This window comes from Gopherus evgoodei, chromosome 13 (assembly GCF_007399415.2).
Source record: "Gopherus evgoodei ecotype Sinaloan lineage chromosome 13, rGopEvg1_v1.p, whole genome shotgun sequence".
In the NCBI taxonomy this organism is placed as follows: domain Eukaryota; kingdom Metazoa; phylum Chordata; order Testudines; family Testudinidae; genus Gopherus; species Gopherus evgoodei.
Window position 1 is genome coordinate 22,843,600 of NC_044334.1, and position 18,810 is coordinate 22,862,409.

The following is an 18,810-nucleotide window of genomic DNA, read 5'->3' on the forward strand; positions in this document are numbered from 1 at the left end:
AGCCTTGGTCTCAGGAGCCGATAGGACGGGGCGGTATTGCGCATGTGCAGTGGGGTAGCCGAGCGGCTGGCGGTCTCCAGCTGCGGAGCGCGGCTGAGGTGGTGCGCGTGCGCAGTGTGAGTGCTCGGGGTGTTGCTGCCGCCGCTGTCAGTTCCGGCTGTTTGTTCGGGAAGTGGATCCGGCCCGGAGCCGCCGCCGCCGCCTGAGGAGACCTCACCTCTCCCGCCGCCCGGAGCTTCCGCTCCCCACCGGCCATGGCTAGAGATTACGATCACCTCTTCAAGCTGCTCATCATCGGCGACAGCGGTGAGGCGGGGAGCGAGACAGGGCCTGGGGCGGCGGGGCTAGGCCTCTCCCCGGGGCAGGAGCCCCCGCGCCCCTGGCCGTGCGGGGGGAGCTTGGCGGTGTCTGACTGGGCGAGAGGCCTGTGGTGCCTCGCGGCGGGGGGGTAGCGCCGGGCCGGAGGGGCTGGGCTGTGCAGGGGGCGATACCGCCGGGGGGGCTGGATTGGAGGCGGGGGTGGAGGGGCTGTTCTGGTTTGTAGCTGGCTGCCCAGGCTGGATGCGAGGTCAGTAGTGACTGGGGGAGGGGAGGGGATACTCAGTAAGCAAAGCTTGATGCAGAAACGTCTATAGACGGAGCGGCTGCCACCTCCTAATCCTGTCAGAACTGTGCTGGTGCTGCTTACCGCCCCCCGTCAGCCAGCTCTCTTGGTGGACTTCTGCTGGCTTGCCCTCGCTAAGTGGGGCTAATCGCATCTCACCCCGGCCCACGACGAGGCCTCCTGCAGCTAGAGTGAAACGGTTGTCTCCTTTGTTTTTAGAGTATCTGTTTAACCTGTGGAACTTGCAGTCACAGAATGTTGAGGCAAATAATTTCACAAGATTCAAAAAAAGGATTAAACACATATGAGTAAGGATAACATCAGCATTTACACTTGCTAGGAAAGACTTTACAAGGGCAATCAAACCTCATGTTTTCAGGGCATAGGCTGTTATCTAGCTGGGATCAGGAAGGAATTCCCTCATAATAACATACAGTTAAGTACAGTCTAGAGGGTTTGGTCTGTGCTCAGAATGCCCTAAGGACTGTTGTGTCAATTCTTATGTTTTTAACATTTAAAATAAAGTTTTTCTTTATTTTTTGTCAAGATATGCCCTATTGAAGCTTTGCGTATGTGTTCATCAACTTAGAAATAACTTTGGGTCTTGTTTAGATCTTTAAAATGGAATATGTGTTGGATGTATATGTTCCATCTACTAATCATGGATGCCCAAAACACTTAACCTGTTGGTTGAAGATAGAGAAAATGTCTGATCTTTGAATTTAAAAGGCTTTGCAGAGTTTGAAACACTTTTGAAGGGCAAATAATTGAATTTACCATCTGTCATGTCAGTTGATCTATTTTGAAGTGCACCAGAAATGCGGGTGGGGTATGTCTACTTTTATATAGGGGTCCCCACATTTCACCCAGTCAAGTTCCATACTCGCAACCTTCAGGATCCTGAAACTTAATTTAAATAAAATGGAGTATATGTTATCCACCCTTATCTTTTAACAGAGGTGTGACCTGTAAAGACAGTAGGTCCCAGTATGCAATGTGGCGTGGCCATTTGTGTAAAAACTGAATGCTGCATGATCCTAGGAACTGTCATCTCAAAAGGTTTTCAGGTCCCTGTCAAAAGTGGTTGAATGTATACTACACTGTGTCCTCCTCCTTGTTGCTCCTGTGGATGCAGGAAAGATAAGGCTTGTGTTTACAGAGGCCCTATTTTAAATAAGGTCCATTTTCTTAAAATAAAAAAAAAAGGGGGAGGGGAATTATTCTAAAACCCAAGGAGAGGAGGGCACATGTGGTAGCTTACTGATCACTTTACTAGAGTAGAGTTTAAATACTGTCTTCCTTGCCTGCCAGGAGGTTTCAAAACAATTTAGGCAAGATTGGTAATTTGGAGAGAGCCCTATATTGGAGAAGAAGATTTTTCTTTTTACCAATTAAATCCCTTTGCTGGCATTTCTTAACTTGGGCAAAGCCTCTAATCACTGAAGTGTGTCCAGTGCGAGAAACTGCATGATCTGATTGTGAGAGGACTGGATGTCTGCAGCTTGGGGTTCTAGCAGTTAAATCCCCTGTAGAGCTACAAGTATTGATTGTTAATGTTTTCTCTTTAATCCCAAGAGGAAGGCTTTGTCCCCATTTCCAGAAACATTTCATTTGCATCATTTTTTGATCCTTACAGAAAAGCCCAGTGTTAGGAAATGCAATGTTGTTGGATGGATTGTTACATTTAATCTGTTTTTCCCAATATGGAGTTGTGACAGAGTTTAGAGGACAGTAGGTTTTCGTGTTTAAAACAGGTAATTTTGAAAAGATGATTGTGGTCTTAGCTGTTCAAGTTTTGCCAGAAATTTAAAAAATGAAATATACAGATAGTCTATTACTTCCTACTTGCATGCCTATGTATGTTCTTCCATTCAGCTGGAGCTGGGTTTGTTTTGAAAGCTGTGATAGGGAAATTTATGCACTACTAGATTTCACAAAATTAGTAGGCAAGGCAGTGCTTTTCAATTCTTACTTTTACATGAGTGGAAGAAGCTCTACTGACTCCTCTCCCCCTCCCCCCCATCTTAAAATGTACGTGCATAGGAGGTGGGGGCCATGAGGAGTGTGGTTTCTCTGTATATGAGCAGTGTGCTTTATAGACTGTGTTCATTCCGTGAGATCTGTCATCTGGAACAGCTAGAATTTCCTGAATTCCGGAGGCTTGGCTTCTCTTTACAAGCCTTTTTGTGATTGCCTGTGGTCAAGACATTGTCCACCACTGAAGTAGATCTTCCTGACAACATGCAAGTCATTTGCTCTCCATGGAGTTCTACAGTGCTGTTTGCAGCTGGTTTTGTCTTAAACATAGAGATGCAGTCTGATAAGACTAGAAGACCCAACGTGGTGTTGAGGCAACTTGAATCAAGAGGACATGCTGCTCACTGGGATCTGTAGACTCAGCAAGCTGCATCTTTTTTGAAAGTTGACAGTGGTTGCAAGAGCATTTGTTATATAAATTATATGAAGCGTTTAGGCTCTTGGCATGTTGCTAGTGCAGCCCTCCTTAAAGTTTGGGCAACTGTTACCAACCTCTTTCTTGGAGCTTAGGGTTGTTCAGCATCTGGCTACTGTAACTTGGTTGTCAATATTGCCTTCTGTATAACACTCATCCTCTGTGAGAGGCTACCTTTTCTGCTCTTGATGTTTAGGCAAGTGCTGGCTAGGCTAATGCTTTTGGCCTATGAGACATGGATTTTTGGGATGGCAGGGAAAATTGATACTTTGTTTAGTGTTATGGAAGGTTGGAGGAATCTGAAAAGACTGAAGAACTATAGGAACTCTGTGCAGTCATCATACAGAAATCCTTGCAGATTTGTTAATAGTAACTGCAACTTAACACGAGTAAGCGCTGACCTGATAGACCCTAGTTTTAAATGAGAGGAAATAACATTGGTCAGTTACTGTGATCAGGTGAGCAAACTGGAGCTAAGGGTCTCTTCTAAGAAGCAACCTGGGGTGTCCTCATGCCAAAACCCAGTGGGTCTGTTGTGAAGGAGTCAGTTCTTTGTGATGGATTTTATTGGAAGCAGGTGTGCGCAAGATGTTCCCATGAAACTGGAAATGCTGGAATGTGACTTCAGGTTGTTTAAGGAAAACCTGAATGAAGTACTGTTCAAAGCATTCAGAATTGTTACATGAAACGTCTCGTGCAAAGGGTGCAATTTCAGAGTGATCCTGCAGTATGGAATACTTGCGGCTTCCTGTTAGATGACAATATAGAACAATGGTTTCCAGTCTTCTTGAGCAATTGCACTAGTTTACCTTGGCTGTATTAGTTAGTGCCTGCTGTCTTCCATTAAATAATGCCCATTCTAACCCCAGCTTGGCAGCACCAAACCCTGATCTCAAGGCCCAAGTAGCCCAAATTTCACTGTGGGTTCAAGTGTACATGATTGAATGGGAGATAGGCAGTGGTGCTCAGGCATGGCGCAAAAGATCAGAGATGGGATTTTTTTAGAATATCTGCTGGGGATGCCTGCTATGTCATTATTGGTCCAAGAACTGAAAGTTGGGGGAATTGCAATAGATCATAGAATCATAGATTATTAGGGTTGGAAGGGACCTCAGGAGATCATCTAGTCCAACCCTCTGCTCAAAGCAGGACCAATCCCCAGCTGGCCCCCTCAAGGATTGAACTCACAACCCTGGGTTTAGCAGCCCAATGCTCAAACCACTGAGTTATCCCTCCTGCTTCCTTGAGATCTGCTCTGCAGTTCTGTTCATGCCAGTTTTCTCTTCTGAGGCTTTGGTCAGGAACTGGTAGAACTAGATTATCTTCCAGAAGAAGGAATTAAATGGGATTCAGAAAATACAGTGAATGAAAGACAAAATACCACCATCTGTTACTTCTTTTCCAACAGAACTAAGCATTTTTTCTCTCTCTCAGGTGTTGGCAAAAGCAGTTTGCTGTTACGCTTCGCAGACAATACTTTCTCAGGTGAGTGTTCCTTTCCTCCAGTGGTGAATTGGCCAAGGGCTGTCCTCGCACTGCCCTATTGCTAGAGAACTCTCATCCTGGGAGTTCACTTAACCTGGCACTGCTAGCCATATTAGAAATCTGTTGTCTTCCCAGCTCCATTTCTCTTGGCACACCCACACAAAATCCTTGCATTTTGATTGTGAAAATCCCATGGTGTCTAGATCAGTGTGAATCCTCTGAAAGAGTTCAATTTGTTAAATGTCCGTTGCACCATGCAAACTTCTGCCCATTTTAAAACCTCCCATTCATCCTGTGGGATTAGGATTGATGGAGTACTACAGTTAAATCATGATAATTTAATTCTTTGTAACATGATTAAGAGTTATCAGGAGGCGATTAATAGAATAGATTGTAGTCGAAGGGAAGAGAGATTCCATTAGCAGTTATGATAAATTTTGCATTGCAAACTCTCAAGAGTAAAATATTTGTGTATTTGTTACCCCTCTTTTGATGAATTTGGTGCTTATTCTCAACCACTGGTATGGTGTTGGAATAGCTTTCTTGAAATAGATTTTTTGCCACTGGATTTGATTTTTGGCATCAGTAGTGGAAAATAGCCTGGACTCATGAATAATTATTATACAAATAAAAATGGGGCTTGAGATACCTGTCTAAAAGGAGTCCAGATAGATTGGGCAAAGTGACAAAGTCCTCCTGAGGCTACCGCCAGCTGCAGCATAGACATGTGTCCTAGTGAATGCTGATAAGTTTAAAGGGAACAAGGTTTGGTGTTCTCACTTGCATACACACTTCCTCTCTGTAGGCAGCTACATTACCACAATTGGAGTGGATTTTAAAATCCGGACAGTTGAGATTAATGGAGAGAAGGTGAAGCTACAGATATGGGACACAGCTGGACAAGAGCGTTTCCGGACTATCACATCGACGTGAGTATAGTTGGGCTCCTTTGACTGTGGCTCCAAGCTTAGATATGATGGGCTTCTTGGAATGTAGCTTGGCTATTATAGCGCAGGAGTTTCTCAAATATGTGGTCTATCTATGTTTGTGGGATTCTTTTCCAAGCTTTCCAATGACAATTAGGGATAAAGGATTTATGGTTAAGGCACAGGACTGGGAGGCAGGACTCCTGGATTCTTGGCTATGCAACAGATTTTCTGTATGATCTTGGGCAAGTCTCTTAATTTCTGTACCTCTGGTTTCCCAGCTGTAAAACTGGGAATGTTTCTCTATTTTTTTTTTACGTCAGTAAATCTAGCCTCTCAACCTTCTGCAAAATGTACTACAGAAATCCACAGTATTAATCCTCTCTATCAGTTTTGTAGTTTTAATGAGGCGTTTGAGGTTTAAGAATTCAATGTTAAATATATAGATTCTTTTTGGAATTGCTAATGGTGAAGGGACATTCTGATGATTAGATTAAAGTACATAGCGTTCCGTTGAAACAGACACCAACAGAAGGTTAACCTTCTTGGTCTGAGGTCAGTTCAAGCTCATTGTCCTTTGAACAACTGCAGTGCTTTTCCTGTTCCTGAAGAAACCACACCCTGTGCTGCAGCTGCGGCATTAAAAGCTCAGGAGAATGGCATGTTTTTGCTATAACTGGTTACAGTGGATTTGGGGCTGCTCAGAGTGGTGTTGGGGGAAGAGGAAGGAAGACATTTGGAAATGGGTCCTCCCAGTACAAATTTATTTTATACAGAAAGGAAACAAAGGATCCAAGTGCCTGTTTTCTCATACACTTTAAGGCTAGAAAGGCCTAGATTGTGATAATCTAATTCTGTCCTCCTGCATGTTGCAGGCCACAAAACCTTGCCCACCCATTTCTGTTATAGACCCATAATCACTGGCTGAGTTACTGAAGTCCTCAAATCATGATTTAAAGACTTCCAGTTACCGAGAAGCCACCATTTACTCTCGTTTAAACCTGCAAGTGACCCATTCTGCAGAGGATGGTGAAAAACCCCCAGGGTATCTGCCAATCTAACCTGAGGGAAAATTCCTTCTTGACCCCAAATATAGTGATCAGTTGGACCCTGAGCATATGGGCGAGACCCACCAGCCAGACATCTGGGAAAGACTTCTCTTTAGTAACTCAGAACCCTCCCCATCTAGTGTCCCATCTCTGGCAGTCGAAGATATTTGCTATTAGCAGTTACAGATGAGCCACATGCCATTGTATGTAGTCATATCATACTGTCCCCTCCACAAAACTTACCAAGCTCAGTCTTGAAGCTGGTTAGATTTTCTTGCCTCCGCTGCTTCCTGTGGAAGCCTATTTCAGAACTTCACTCCTGGGTGTGTAGAAACCTTTGTCTCATTTCAAGCCTAAACTTGTTGATGTCCAGTTTGTATCCATTTGTTCTTGCATCAATACTGGCACTTAACTTAAATAACTCCTCTCGCTTCCTGGTATTTATCCTTCTGATATATTTATAGAGGACAATCATATCTCCCCTCCTCCTTCATTTGGTTAGTCATTCACAACTGACTTCTCCTTTGGCTTCTGTCAGTTAACTGAGGCAGGTCATTTTTCATATAACATCAGGTAACTACCCCAAATTAAAAAGCCTAATGGGGTTGGCTGCCTTTGGGAGAGGTTTGGATATTTAGAAATCGGTGATTTGTGCTCCATCCTTTTCCTTTGCATTTCTTCATTGATACTGCTGGAGATTTGTTTCATAAAAGCATTGCAGATTTCGTTACCTCTCCTAGTGTTCCTGTGCATGACATCACTTCTTGTTTCAGTGCTGTGGCCAGCTTCAGAAAGGAAGTGGTGAGGGGGGAGGCAGTAAGGCACTGCTGAAGTTCTTATCAGCTGTGCATATGGGCCACTTGTTCTGGTTGAATTTGTGCTGAGTCAGCAAGGCACCTTCCTGTTTTCAGAATTCACAGCCACACTTCAGCTCTGAATTAATGAGCCTTGGTTCGCAAGGCTGTGGGGGCTGATGTGAGCTAGATCTGAAAACCACAATGCCCAGCAATTAAAGGGGAATTCCAGGAAATGACTTACTTTTGAGGACAGGAATAGCTGCAGAAGTGACTGTCTAATGTAATGTGTAAACCTTCTGCTTCTCCTTCCACTCTCAGTTATTTAAAAACAAGAACTTTTGAGAATCATTGAGGATGCTTTCTACATGAAGGTTTTAGGACTTCCTGATGCATGTAATGCTGCTGCTGTTACAACTTCTCAGAGAGATGAAGACAAATTGTAATGTGCGGGGGAGTAACGGGCCCCCATGTTTTCCCATATTGCAGAGTTTTCAGGGTAGTTACTCACCTGCCACAAACCTTCCACGGAGAAGCAATAAATATGTCCAGCTTTGCACACAACTGAATGGGCATTTTTGCTTTCAGCCCCTCTGGGACATTGATGGCAAATACTTAGGGCTTGGCTACACTCACACTTTACAGCGCTGCAACTGGGGTGTGAAAAAACACCCCCCTGAGCGCTGCAAGATACAGCGCTGTAAAGCGTCAGTGTAATCAGGGCAGCAGCGCTGGGAGCGCGGCTCCCAGCGCTGCACGCTACACCCGTAAGGGATGTGGTTTACATCCAGCGCTGGGAGCGCGGCTCCCAGCGCTGCACGCTACACCCGTAAGGGATGTGGTTTACATCCAGCGCTGGGAGAGCTCTCTCCCAGCGCTGCCGCTCTGACTACACTCACACTTCAAAGCGCTGCCGCGGCAGCGCTTTGAAATTCCAAATGTAGCCATACCCTTAGGGAAGAAGTACAAAAGCTGCTCCAACACCCTGTATTATAGTAGGGTATGTCTACATCTAAAATTTTGCAGTGCTGGTTGTTACAGCTGTATTAGTACAGCTGTATAGGGCCAGCGCTGCAGAGTGGCCACACTTACAGCAACCAGCGCTGCAAGTGGTGTTAGATGTGGCCACACTGCAGCGCTGTTGGGCGGCTTCAAGGGGGGTTCGGGGAACGCGAGAGCAAACCGGGGAAGGAGACCAGCTTTGCCGCGGTTTGCTCTCGCGTTCCCCGAACCACCCTGCAAACCGCAGGGAAGGAGACTTGCTTGCTCGGGGTTCGGGGAACGCGAGAGCAAACCGGGGAAGGAGACCAGCTTGATTACCAGAGGCTTCCTCAGGTATGCTGGGATACCTGCTTATTCCACGGAGGTCAAGAAAAGCGCTGGTAAGTGTCTACACTTGATTACCAGCGCTGGATCACCAGCGCTGGATCCTCTACACCCGAGACAAAACGGGAGTACGGCCAGCGCTGCAAACAGGGAGTTGCAGCGCTGGTGATGCCCTGCAGATGTGTACACCTCCTAAGTTGCAGCGCTGTAACCCCCTCACCAGTGCTGCAACTTTGTGATGTAGACAAGCCCGTAGAGAAACTTTTTCCTCCAGCTAGGTGGACTGGGTGTGGCTTCTGGAGTATGCTGCTACTTCCTGTTTAGTTGGCCAGTAGGCGTGAGGCAGCCTCCTCTGGGGTGGACCATATTCCCTATATAGATAATAAACCACAAGATTGTGGATTCAGAGTTTTTTTGTCAAGGGAGTAACTGATTTGCTTAGAGCAAGACATTGAGTAGCAGATCAAATTACCAGGTTACAGAGTATACAGAAAGGCGTGGCCAAACAAAGCGTGGGAAGGGTGCCAATACATTGTCAACAGAATGGTTGAAATTTGAGGTTGCTGTAGCAGTGACCATTTGGATTGAAAGGGAAAAGGTGATCCTTGGCTATTGCAGTAAATCTTTTTTGCAGATAAAGATAGTCTACAGATAGATGTCAAGTATGGTAAACAAACTTGAAGTCTGAGAGCATCTGTCGTAATTGTAATGGGTTTGAAGTGCAGCTGGGAAGACTTAGAATTGCAAGATGACTGAACTGAGTGCAAGTCTGTAGTAGAAAATGGAAAGACAGAAGAAGCTGCAGTCAAGTCATTTCTATGTAAAAGCCCAACATAGTTACAGAAGCTGACTAAGACACAGAAGCTGTTAAGGAACGTAAAGGAATCTGAGCAGGAGAATTATTTTTTATAAAGCCAGGAAAAGTAAAATAGACTGAAAAAATCCTACAGTAAATAGCAAAATGTCAAAGGCAGCAAGACTGTGTACATATGAAATAATCAGGGGTCTTGGGGTTATTGGGGTGTAGGTGGAGCAGTGACTAGTGCACTAGCCACTTAACTTTAGAGAGCTGGGTTGACTTTCTCCTAAATCCAAACAGAATTTTAGTTTTGATCTGATAATCCCATATGTGCACATCAGAAACCCTCTGGGGACATTGCAGGTCACGAATAAGATGTGAGAGTTGCAGGTGCTGCATCTTTCCATGCTTGGTCTACTCAAGTATATTTGTGAACATAGAACAATTTTTAACGGGTTTAGAAGTTTATATCTAGTTCCCTTAAGGACAGTATGGGCTTAACTCAAGGAATGAGGTAATTATAGAGTGATTAGCTACCATGCATTTGTAGAAGAACAGGGTGGAGATATGTCCAAGTCAGGGATCAGTTTTCCAGGGACAGCAGAAGTAGAGTTATGGTGTACTGAACACCAGATATGGTTATTAGGAGGTTAGATGTACTGATTGCAGATGATAGGCATTCGTGCATCTGACAAGAAATAAGCAAGGAAATGGTGAACTTTAACAAACATTTAATTCACTACAGTCAGGTGGGATTCCAGAGGATTATAAACCAATGAACGAACAATAACAGCTTTGGAAATGCCATATTGGACTAAACCAACAGCCCATCTAGTTGCTGCTGTCAAAGACAGGACACCCAAGTTTTGGATGCTAGAGGAAGGTGTTAATCTACAGGCTGTATGTAACTGTATGATACAAAACCAGCAATTAGAGGGATATTTTTTTTCCTGATCTCAGGTAGTGATCCGCTTATATCCTGAAGCATGAGATCTGCTTCCGCTTGTAATATAAAACAGACTACTGTAACTGCAGGTACTATTGATAAATGTCTAATCCCTTCCTAAAAAATGTATTAAGCTTTCTGACTCAATAGGATCCTGTAGCAGCAAGTCCCACATGCTAATTCTAAAATGTTTCCTCCTTTTATAGGAGTAGCCGTGGAAGAGATGTAGTGGGTTGATTTAAAGAAATCATTGTTTAAACAACCAGCCCTGGAGTTTTGTGAAGATTTACTACTCTGTTGTGTAATGATTCAATAATAATGTTCTTACAGCTTAAGATTTTACAAAGTTTTGTAGGAAAGATCAGGGTAATGTTTATAATGCATTGATGCAAGTATGTAAACTGCAGGATTCTCATTCTTTTATTTGAATTTCTTATGATGCAGCTCCAGAATTTAAGCTTTTGTACATTTAAAGTCTCTAGTTTTGTGGTTGAAAGGTAACCTTCGAAGGGTGAACTGACCCAATAATCTTTGTCTGTGGACATTTTGAAATAATAATTTGGAGATGTGAGTAGCCCCGTTCATCTCAATAGGACATAAAATCGGAAAACCAGTGATGCTTTAAACATCAACAGCTATTTGATGACTGTTCTTTTTAGGAAAAACACCAAGTTACTATGCTTCTCCATTGTTGGATGTTGTGGCAGCTATTGAGTTGCAGGGGGTAGCTAGTTGTCAATATTTGTGGGGATGAGGAATGAGGATTTCATTCCTCCCTCCTTCAAATTTAAAATGGCCCCCATCCTACCCAAAATAGGGAGGGGGAAAAAGGAGATGCATCTGCTCCTTGGTATCAAAAGCCTCAACTGCCTCTTAATTGTCAAAAAACACAAAACTGACTCCCACTCCTTCCCGGGTGCCAAAAACCCCGTCTGTCCCCTACCCATCTGCCAAAGCCAACAACTTCCCCCAGGCAATTTCTATAAAGCAGTTGTGTGTTTAGTGCAGCACATGGAAAACTGAAAGTATGGCCACAGTGTAAATCAATATACAAATGAAATCGTATAGTCACACTACTGTGTTGCACTTGCGCTGCATCAGTTATGTCTCATGTGCCACTTAAGACACAAGGTCTTGGATAAGATTCATGGATAGTGTAAAGCGGGGCGATAAGCTTAAAAAAAAAAAGGGGGGGGGGTGGAGGAGATTAGTATTCAGAAATAAAGGTAGTCATAGATTAAACCATCAGGTTAGTCAAATGTTGAGTGAGATCTCAGACAATGAAGAAAACTGCAGTTTAGCATAGACAAATGTAACGTGGGGGGGGGGGAGTTGAGAAATGGATCAACCTAAAGAACATCTGTTATATGAAAGAGTCTTCCAGTTCAGAATCAAGAAGAGGATTTAGATGTAAAGCATCTGTCTATTGCTCAGCACCAGCAAAACCAAACCAGATACAGGACTAGGTTTGTGAGCTGGATGAGAGCACAAAACAGGAGGCACTGTGCCTATATAAATTAGGACCCAATTTGGAGCAGAGCTTGTCGTACAAGTCACTGTTTCACATGGAAGAATATTTTTGATGTGGACTGCAGCCCCTGAGGATAAAGATGTAATCTGAATTATAAAGGAAACTTTGTATTTGTTCTAGTTGAGGAAAAGATGAATTGGCCTAACAGGCTTCAAAATCATGAAAGGATTGGTTGAGAGAACTGGTTAAAGGGTTTAAAAGTACAGCACAATCTAGAAAAAACAGTCTGGGATTGAATATTCTTGGTCTAAGCTATTTCATGCCAATGGAATTGAACATATGGCATATGTTTCTGAGAAAGCAATGCAAGAAAATTATGATATGCCTGGGTTTCTTTCTGGAGAACGTAAGAGTAGAGATGAGAACATGTAGATAGACAGGTTTGCATGGTGACCTTCCATACTTCTGAATTGTGGTGATCCTATCCTAAAAAGTTGCTCAACACCTAGTTGCTGCCGCCACCACCACCTGATGATGTGAAACAGAGGCCAAGACAGCAGTTAGCGGGGAAAAGCGTAGCTGAAAAGCCTTCTAGAGATAGCAGTACTTTACACTTCAGTGGGTGAGAAGCACTGAGTGTGTTGCAGAGGTCTGGTATCATTAATTCTAGTCTTACAGATGAGGAGACTGAGGTAGCGATGTTAAGTGACTTGCTCAAGCTGTTACAGTAAGTCAGTGGCAGAGATGAAAATATAAATCAGAACTAATCTGAAGTGTAGCCCAGTTAGTCTTGCTCAGTGTCACAGTGAACAGATGGATTGGGGTGTCTTCTGTCTGGGGAAGGATTAATTCAGCAAAGGGAGAACTAGATTCCAAGTGTTGGTCGCAGCTGTCATCTCTGAAGAGCAGAGGGAGGAAGAGCCCTTGTGGAAATGCTGATAATGAGATTGGTCTCTGGAAATCTTGAAGCATATTTCTAAGGGAAGTGCCTCAGCTTGGCTGCTGTGAACTTCCACATTTGCATTGGTAAAAGCTAATCCTAGTCAGACACAAGAAAAGGAGGAGGGGAAAGACGGGTAAACGTGCAAAGTGCACCTAGTAATATAATTCTTGGAGTGGTTCTACAAAGAAAACTGTTTAAAAAAAAAAAAAAAAAGAACAAAAATACCAAACCATTGAGAGGAATCAGTGTTAATTGTCTCAATGATTTACAGAGCAAATTTGCTCAATTCAAAAGCAAAGGTTTCTTTCTGAAGTGCCAGCCCTGCAAACTCAATTGGGATCTCTGAATGTTAAGCTGAACATAAAGGTTCTTTCCTTCATGCGTATCGTGCTAAAGGTTTTGCAGGCCATAAAAGGTGCCTTCATTGGTACCTGCACTGCTCCATTTTTTTCCCAGTGTTTACACAGGTGAAACAAGTTGGAACTTAATGAACAATTCTGGTGCACAAAAAGAAACTGAATCCATCTTTTCTTAGCTGTGTTGGTTCTGCAGGGCTAACTAGCTTTGACTGCATTTCTCTTATTTTTAATCCCTGAAGGTAGCAGATATGACTCTGAATGCACATATGGAGCAGATCTGTTGAGTAGGAAGGTGCCATCAGTACACAGTTGCTTTTCAGAGTAGAATGGGACTTTAAAGCAAAAGGAGTAATTGGGGGCTAAATAGCAAAACAGATAAATCTCTGAATAGTTTATATTTGGAGATCTGATCACAGATTAGACTTGTTCACATGTTAGCCCCTAATGAGCATTTTTCACGTCTCAAAACTACAGCACAATTTGGCATGATTTAATGATCTTTGCTGGAAGGCCTATGGCTGGAATAGTGAATGCTATTGCTAGAGAGGAACTGGAGGCACTTAATGATGTAGCAGAGAGGGAGGGGAGCTTGCAAAATTCCTTTCCTGACTGCAACCATTGATCAGTCTTTAATTTGTGCAGGAACCAAGATTCCCATGAAATAGGCAGTGGAGGATGGATTGCCAGTGTCTGCTCCCACAGCTGGAAGACCATGCTTATCCTTGTTTGGGTCCCAGGCAGCCCGAACAGGACCTGTAGGAGCAGGTTTATCAATATAGAGGCTCTGAAACTTGTTCATATGCGCCAACTGAGCAGAGAACTGTGCATGTTTAGGGGCAGAGCATGAACTGACATTGCATATTAAATGACTCCCAGTGGGGTGAGGGGGATAGGGACTTGTTTGTTCAGGTTTGGGGATTTATATCTAAATGCTCTAGAGGCTCATTCCAAATAAAGGTGTTAGAATAAGGCCAAGCAGCCAGACGTTTGAACTAGCATCTGTGTCCTTTTCCCATCCCATAGGTATTACAGAGGGACGCATGGGGTCATTGTTGTCTATGATGTCACCAGTGCAGAATCCTTTGTGAATGTAAAGCGGTGGTTACATGAAATTAACCAAAACTGCGATGATGTCTGCCGGATACTGGGTAAGCTCCTACTCTGCTGCTGCTCGTTCTGGGAAGCCTTTGCTATGGCTGCCTGGCCAGTGTAGGAGGTGTAGCACTGACCTTTTTTCCTTTTTAGTGGGAAATAAGAATGATGACCCAGAGCGGAAAGTGGTGGAGACGGAAGATGCCTATAAATTTGCCGGGCAGATGGGGATCCAACTGTTTGAGACCAGCGCCAAAGAAAACATTAATGTGGAAGAGGTAATACCCTGAAGAGAATAGAAATATGGCAACTTTTCAGAAGTGACAGGCTAGGAATGGCAAAATACTGCATTTGTTAAAGGGAGATGCAAATTTTTACTGTTAGGAGGCCACATACCAACAAAAGTAGGAGGGGTTTTCATTGCTATTAGCATTTATTGTGCCTCCGTATATGCAAACTGCAGAGGAGCAGTTGCAGTGGGAAGGGGAGAGAGAGGGTCAGGTGGAGAGGTTCTGCAGATAAGGTGACTTTTCTTCAGTGCAATAAAGGCTAAAGCTGGATGGTGAAATTAATAAAAATGCATCAGCCTTTTAGATCTTTTTCCCAAGAGATCTTTTTTCAGTGGAAGTGCCAGCCTCAGTGGAAGGGAATGCTGGAGCCTGAGTCGTTGGCCTTGATGGGGCTGTGGGCAAGTGAGGGTTATGCTAAACTCTGACTTGCTGTTCTTGGTGGCACTGCTGGGCTAGACCCTCACTCACAAGTTTTAGTGGGGGAGGGAAAAGTGGGGCTGGAGGATGCTGGTCCCCAATTCACTGGCCTTTGGAGGGGTTGTGAGAGAACTGCTGAAATCTGACTTGCTGGTCATAGTGGGATCATGGGCTGCTTTTGGTGTTTTATCTACTTCTCTGGAGGGTAGCCCCTCAGCAGCCAGTCTGCACTCCCAGATGGTCTGAACTGCATTGTGTTTCTCTTGCAGATGTTTAATTGCATTACAGAGCTGGTTCTGCGAGCAAAGAAAGAAAACTTAGCAAAGCAGCAGCAGCAACAACAGAATGATGTGGTGAAGCTAACTAAGAACAGTAAAAGGAAGAAGCGGTGCTGCTAATGCCATTTCCCTGTTGCAGAGAGAGACTCTGCTCTGACAGATCAGCCCCTCCTAGACTTGGGCTACTTCACTGGGGCAGGCTTTGGGAGGACTTTCTCAGTTTTGTGCCGTTATTTAAAGATTTTTCTCCATGTTTTCTATCAAGAGGCGCTGGCACCTTACCATGGTAGTGCCAAGAAAGTATCGGATGGACTCTTGCCCCTTCTCTCGTCCCCTGCTCATTCCAGTGCGCCTTGTAGACAAGAAAGGACGTTGCCTACCAAGTCGACTGATTAACCCAAGAGTTTGTACATAATGTATATTGCTTTAACCATCTGCACCTCCCTCTTGTCACTTTGGCTTATGCCTTCTTAATGTCAGCCAATCATGAACTGCAGTTATCTTTTTAAAGATAGAATACAAAGTTCTTAACTCGAGTAGGCTTCAGGCTGGCAGCGATTGCTGCTGGGGCCTTGGGCTTCATTTTGTTTGGGCTCCAGGCTGGCAACTGGTGCCCCTGGGGCCTTTGGCTTCACTCTGAGTTCCAGACTGTTACTGGGGCTTCAGCTTCATTTTTCTAGGTTCTGGGGTTGCTGCTGGAGCCTGGGGTTTCACGTTACCAGCCCTGGGCTAGCGGCTGGTGCTGGGTTTCACTTTGCCATACTCCAGGTTTGTGGCCAGGGCCTTGGTTTTACGTTTGCTTTGTGGTGCAGCTCAGCTGTACCTGTGCTCTTTAGTTTGTATCAAGATATTTAAAAACAATGGGATTTATTTGGATTTAAACTTTAAAAAAAAACAAAATGAAACTAAAGTCCAGTGACTTCTGCTTCTGGGTCTGCTGGTTGTTCCAGGCGAGGGTCCAGACACTTCTTGAGAGCAACAAAACAGTGTGAATCTGCCAAAAAAAAGCTCCTTATGTTGCCCTGTCCACAAGTAGATCTGAATTCAAATGTGAAGCATTGCTTTCAAGAGAGATGGAACATGTGGAAGTGAATCCAGCTCTTTTGGTTGGTGTCTGGATCCAACAGTTGCTGCAGGATCATTCCCAGGAGTCTCCTGTCAGAGAGGAGGACTGCTTTCTCGAATGTAAAGAAATGGGAAGCTATTGCTTGCATTATGTGGTGATGGTTGTGGGTAGGGGTTTTCTTTGGTAATGTACTCTGGTCTCACTGTGCTGAACAAACAGCATTCCTCTGGCCTTCATTGGCTTTTGTGGGAAAATAAGGGCTCAGTTCATCAGTCCCTGAATAGATATGCTCAGAGGCTGAGACTGTCGTAGCAGGATGTCTTTGGGTTGCTGAGTAACGTGTTCATCAACTGATTCTCTGTGTAAAAAGGAAATACTCTTGAAATACTGACTGGAAAGGGATGGGGGGGTTGGCATCTGGCTTCATACTTGACCTTGAAGATGACACAGCACTCAGGTGTCAGCACATGGTCCTCTGGAATCACTGGCCTTAGGTTTGGTAGGGCATGTCCCACTGACATCCATGAGCTTGGAATAATCCCAATCACACCCAGGAAAGGCTAAATTGAAATCACTTATTTATTTTGCCAGCCTTTTTTAGATTCTTACGGTTCGTGGTAAAAGCCCTGATCATACAATCACATCACAGATCAGTCTGACTTTAAAGATTTGTTTTTTCATGCAAACCATGAATGTGTGACAAGTTTTTAACCAGTGCAAGTGTTGGGAGTGTATAGCAGCTGCCTTTTCCCATCCCCCATCTCTCTTCTGCACATATCTGTCCATGTTTCAATGGTAACCCAAGAGTAAAAATGAGCTGGGGATATTGGGGTGATACTGCTAGAGTGAGCACTGCATGAATGACAAGATGTGCATTGGTTGCTTCTGCAGGTGGCAGCAGAAATTACACCAGGCATCACCCTATGTGCTTCCAATGTGGAATATAGCGTATGTACCAGGAAGGAGCTCTGTCAACCTTCTCTGTCCCTTGCTATTGAAATGGAGCTGGCTTGTGCCACAGTTCCCGCTCTGTGGGCTCGACTTGAATTACATTGATGGGGCTCGTGTGCTGAAGAGTTTGTAGGGATAGGGGTAAAGGGTATAGGCAAAAGTAAAGGGGAAAACTGAATTTGTTGGAAGTGATGCAATAAAGTGAGGAAATGGTGCACCTGATCTGGAGTGTTTTGATGTGGAAAGGTTAGTTCTCATTGAGTCCAGGTCTTTGTGGCTGCAGGTGTGAGCTTTGCCAATCCAGCAGTCCAATTTCCTGGCTTGAAGTGGGATTTTTTTTTTTAGTGCTGCCTCTACTGGCTGTAGAGGAGCAGCTGTCTACCTGCTGCTGCCACTGAGTATTAGTATTGGGGGATAGGGACTGCATCTCTAGTGGTGCTGATGTGAAGTTTCCTAATGTTAAGCGATGGAATGTCTAACTGGTTTGCTAGGATTATTTCTGTATTGACAGTTTCTAATTATGCTTTTTAAATAATTTTAAAAAACTAAAAATAAAGGTTACAAGATGCCAAATTTTCCTTTTGAAGGTCTGTTTCCTCTGCTGTCTAGCACCTGGAGCTGGGTTCTCCCTCGCCTTGCCTCCATCCTCTTGTTATATGTGCTGCTTTTCGGGGGGAGGTGTTTGGCAAGGAGCAATGGCTGCCTTCAGTCATCTTGCTCCCCTGGGATTTTTCGCTCTGTTTAGTGGAGCTGTGTATTAAATCTTTCTTTATGGGTTGAAAATTGATGATTTGCACTTTATTCCTTCATTGCTGTGCCAAGGGAAAGCTTTGGAGACTTCATTTGCAATTACACAGGATAGAGTTGTACACTCCAGCAGAGTTTGGAGCTCTTTGTTAGAGGCAGGAGAGGACAAATACTAATTAATAAAATAAGAGGCTGATTTCCCACCCCACTCCCACTGCAATAAGACAGTTACTCACCTTTGACTGTTGTTCTTCGAGATGTGTTGCTCATATCCATTCCAGTTAGGTGTGTGCTCGCCGCGTGCACGTTCGTCGGAAGATTTTTACCCTAGCAACACTCGGTGGGTTGACTGGGCGCCCCCTAGAGTGGCACCACCATGTCGCCGGATATATACCCCTGCCGACCCAACCGCACCTCGGTTCCTTCTTGCTGGCTACTCCGACAGTGGGGAAGGAGGGCGGGTTTGGAATGGATATGAGCAACACATCTCGAAGAACAACAGTTACAAAGGTGAGTAACCGTCTTTTCTTCTTCGAATGCTTGCTCATATTCATTCCAGTTAGGTGATTCCCAAGCCTTACCTCGGCGGTGGGGTCGGAGTGAGATGTGGCAGAATGCAAAACTGCTGAGCCAAAGGCTGCATCATCTCTTGACTCTTGAATCAGAGCATAATGCAAAGCAAAGGTGTGGACTGAGGACCAGGAGCTGCGCGACACATCTCCTGGATAGGTACACGAGCCAGGAAGGCAGCAGATGAAACCTGAGCCCTGGTAGAATGCGCGGTGATGTGGCTTGGGGAAATATGAGCCAAATCA

The 18,810-nt window shown here is 44.4% G+C and overlaps 1 protein-coding gene across 1 annotated transcript; it reads left to right on the top strand.

Annotated features, from left to right (window-relative positions):
* Positions 1-17,211, top strand: RAB35 (RAB35, member RAS oncogene family). Its single transcript, XM_030582943.1, has 6 exons — positions 1-306; positions 4,491-4,541; positions 5,347-5,470; positions 14,178-14,302; positions 14,400-14,524; positions 15,223-17,211. The coding sequence occupies exons 1-6, from the start codon at positions 255-257 to the stop codon at positions 15,349-15,351; spliced, it is 606 nt and encodes a 201-aa protein (XP_030438803.1). The 5' UTR covers positions 1-254; the 3' UTR covers positions 15,352-17,211.
* The last annotated feature ends 1,599 nt before the right edge of the window (positions 17,212-18,810 follow it).

What these genes read in the sequence shown, in the direction of transcription:
- RAB35 (XM_030582943.1), top strand. Translation starts at nt 255, where the DNA reads ATGGCTAGAGATTACGATCACCTCTTCAAGCTGCTCATCATCGGCGAC. An exon ending in GCTCATCATCGGCGACAGCG is followed by an intron (nt 307 to 4,490) that starts GTGAGGCGGGGA and finishes TCTCTCTCTCAG; the next exon opens with GTGTTGGCAAAAGCAGTTTG. An exon ending in CGCAGACAATACTTTCTCAG is followed by an intron (nt 4,542 to 5,346) that starts GTGAGTGTTCCT and finishes TCCTCTCTGTAG; the next exon opens with GCAGCTACATTACCACAATT.